The 2,307-nt window shown below is 51.7% G+C and overlaps 1 protein-coding gene across 1 annotated transcript in view; it reads right to left on the bottom strand.

Annotated features, from left to right (window-relative positions):
- Window positions 1-481, bottom strand: part of Pmpcb (peptidase, mitochondrial processing beta subunit) — a 17,323-nt gene extending 16,842 nt beyond the window's left edge. Inside the window, exon 1 of the mRNA XM_021190580.1 lies at window positions 359-481. Within this exon, the coding sequence (XP_021046239.1) occupies window positions 359-457 (99 nt within the window). The 5' untranslated portion in view covers window positions 458-481. The remainder of the gene's footprint in view (window positions 1-358) is intronic.
- Between the last annotated feature and the right edge of the window lie 1,826 nt (window positions 482-2,307).

Below are 2,307 nucleotides of genomic sequence, written 5' to 3'. Positions count from 1 at the left end.
CTGCCTGGGTTGGGGGTCATGGGCTGAGGACGGCACTGCCTGGGTTGGGGGTCATCGGCTGAGGATGACGCTGCCTGGGTTGGGGGTCATGGGCTGAGGACGGCACTGCCTGGGTTGGGGGTCATGGGCTGAGGATGACACTGCCTGGGTTGGGGGTCATGGGCTGAGGATGGCGCTGCCTGGGTTGGGGGTCATGGGCTGAGGATGACGCTGTCTGGGTTGGGGGTCCACGGTTCCTTTCCCTACCTCCCGCAGGTCGTGTGGAGGGGGAGCAGCCGCCGCGCCCCGGGGTAGCGGATCCGGAGGAACGGCCCAAAGCACACCGGGAGCCGCCGGGGCACGGCGGAGCGAGGCTCACCTGAGCAGCGGCGCCGCGAAGCGGAAGCCTTCGTGTAAATCCCCACAGGCGCCGTCGGGCCTCTGGCAACAGCGTCCGGGAGAGAGCGGCCGCCGCCATCTCTGCCGTGGAGAAGGTGGAGAAGTACTTCCGGGTCAGGACTCCAGGCCCCAGAACCGGAGGCTGGCCCCACCCTGTGGCGGCAACCGGAATTGCAGCCTGTGAAATTCCTTTGATTCTGTGTCCGGGCTTAGAACCCCCAATCTCTTCACCCCTTGACTCTCTCCCCAGTTCGCTCCAAATAGTCAGGAGGTCTGTAGAAATGGTGTGCAAGGCACACAAGGGACAAAGTGAAAGGAATATGTATCCCCAAGCGGTTGGAGTTCAGAGAGATCCAGTACGGGATCCAAGCTCTTTTCTGTGAGGAAGAGACTATTACTAGGCTAATTTTACAGTGGGAACTGAGGTACTGGCTGCCTAACAGGCTGTTTAACACTAAAGAGTGTGCGCTGTGAACCGGGCGTGGTGGCGCACGCCTTTAATCCCAGCACTCGGGAGGCAGAGGCAGGCGGATTTCTGAGTTCGAGGCCAGCCTGGTCTTTAAAGTGAGTTCCAGGACAGCCAGGGCTATACAGAGAAACCCTGTCTCGAAAAACAAACAAACAAAAACAGTGTGCGCTGTAACTCTAGAAGTTGGAGTTCTGCCTAGCTTGACCTCTGTTGCCTAATGCCTACTTTACATTATCGTTCAAGTATCCTTTTCCCATCCAGGCTCTTCTTTTAACTATTCACCACTGAACAACTAGACAGGAAAATCCCTTGGGCGCCTCAGTGTCAGTTTGTAGCTGTAATGGTGACAGCCAGTCACACGTCCAAACCAGAAACTCCATGTCACCTTTGGTTCCTGCCTCTGACTTCCACACGCGCCCTCTTGCTATTTTATCGGTAGCCATTCTAAGGGTTGAAGTTTAGACAACTGCCCTCCAGCTGGCGGCGCTGTTGGCGAAGGCTGTGGAACCTTTAGGCACTAGAGCCTTACAGTAGAAGTGCGTCCTTGGTCCTTGGGCACAGACCCTGGAGGTTTCACAGCCTGGTCCCACTTCCCGATCTCCCTGCTTCTGAGCTGTGATGCAGCGTGATAGCGCCTGTTCCTGCCGCCCTGCCTTCCCCATCACGGATGGATGGAAACCCTCTGGAACTGCAGGTTATTTTATCACGGTGACAGCAAAAAACAAAAACAAAAACAAAAACAAAAACCCTAGAACAGATGGAATTTCAACATAGTTTGAATTTGCATTTCTCTGAAAGCCGTGGGTAGTGAGCATTTTTTTTTGTTCAAATATTTGTTGGTCATTTGTACTTTTATTTTAAAATCTTTTTCCATTTTTGTGTATACGTATGTGTTTTGCATATTTTTGGTGGGAAGGGCCACCCGTGCATGCGTGTGTTTTGTGTGTATGTGCGTGCGCGCGATGTTACATGAGAAGGTCCCAAGCTGACTTCGGGAGTTATCCTTGACCACTCTCTTACCTTGTTCATGGAGTCAGTCTCTCACTCAAACTTGAGCTCACTGATAGGGCTAGTCTATCCAGCCAGCTTGCTCTGAGGATTCCCTGCCCACCCTCCAAGCTCACCACTATGTACTTGGGTTCTAGGAATTTGAACTCTGGTCCTCACATTTGTACAGTAAATAAGTTCATTACGGAGCCATGGCCCTGCCCCCATTTCTGATTTTAAGGGAAATGCTTTCAGTTTTTCTCTGTTTAGTATAATGTTAGCTCTAGTTTTTATTCTGTTCCTAGTTTCTCCAAATTGTGAAGGGATTTCTGCATCTATTGACATGGTTGTGTGGTTTCCATCCTATTGCCTTTACATGGTATATGTTTACTGATTTAAGCCATCCTTGTATCCATGGGATGACACCAATTTAGTCATGGTACCCCAATTTGCCAGGATCTTCTTGGAAACTT

Source organism: Mus pahari, chromosome 2 (assembly GCF_900095145.1).
Source record: "Mus pahari chromosome 2, PAHARI_EIJ_v1.1, whole genome shotgun sequence".
NCBI lineage: Eukaryota > Metazoa > Chordata > Mammalia > Rodentia > Muridae > Mus > Mus pahari.
This window is presented reverse-complemented; position numbering and strand designations above follow the sequence as displayed.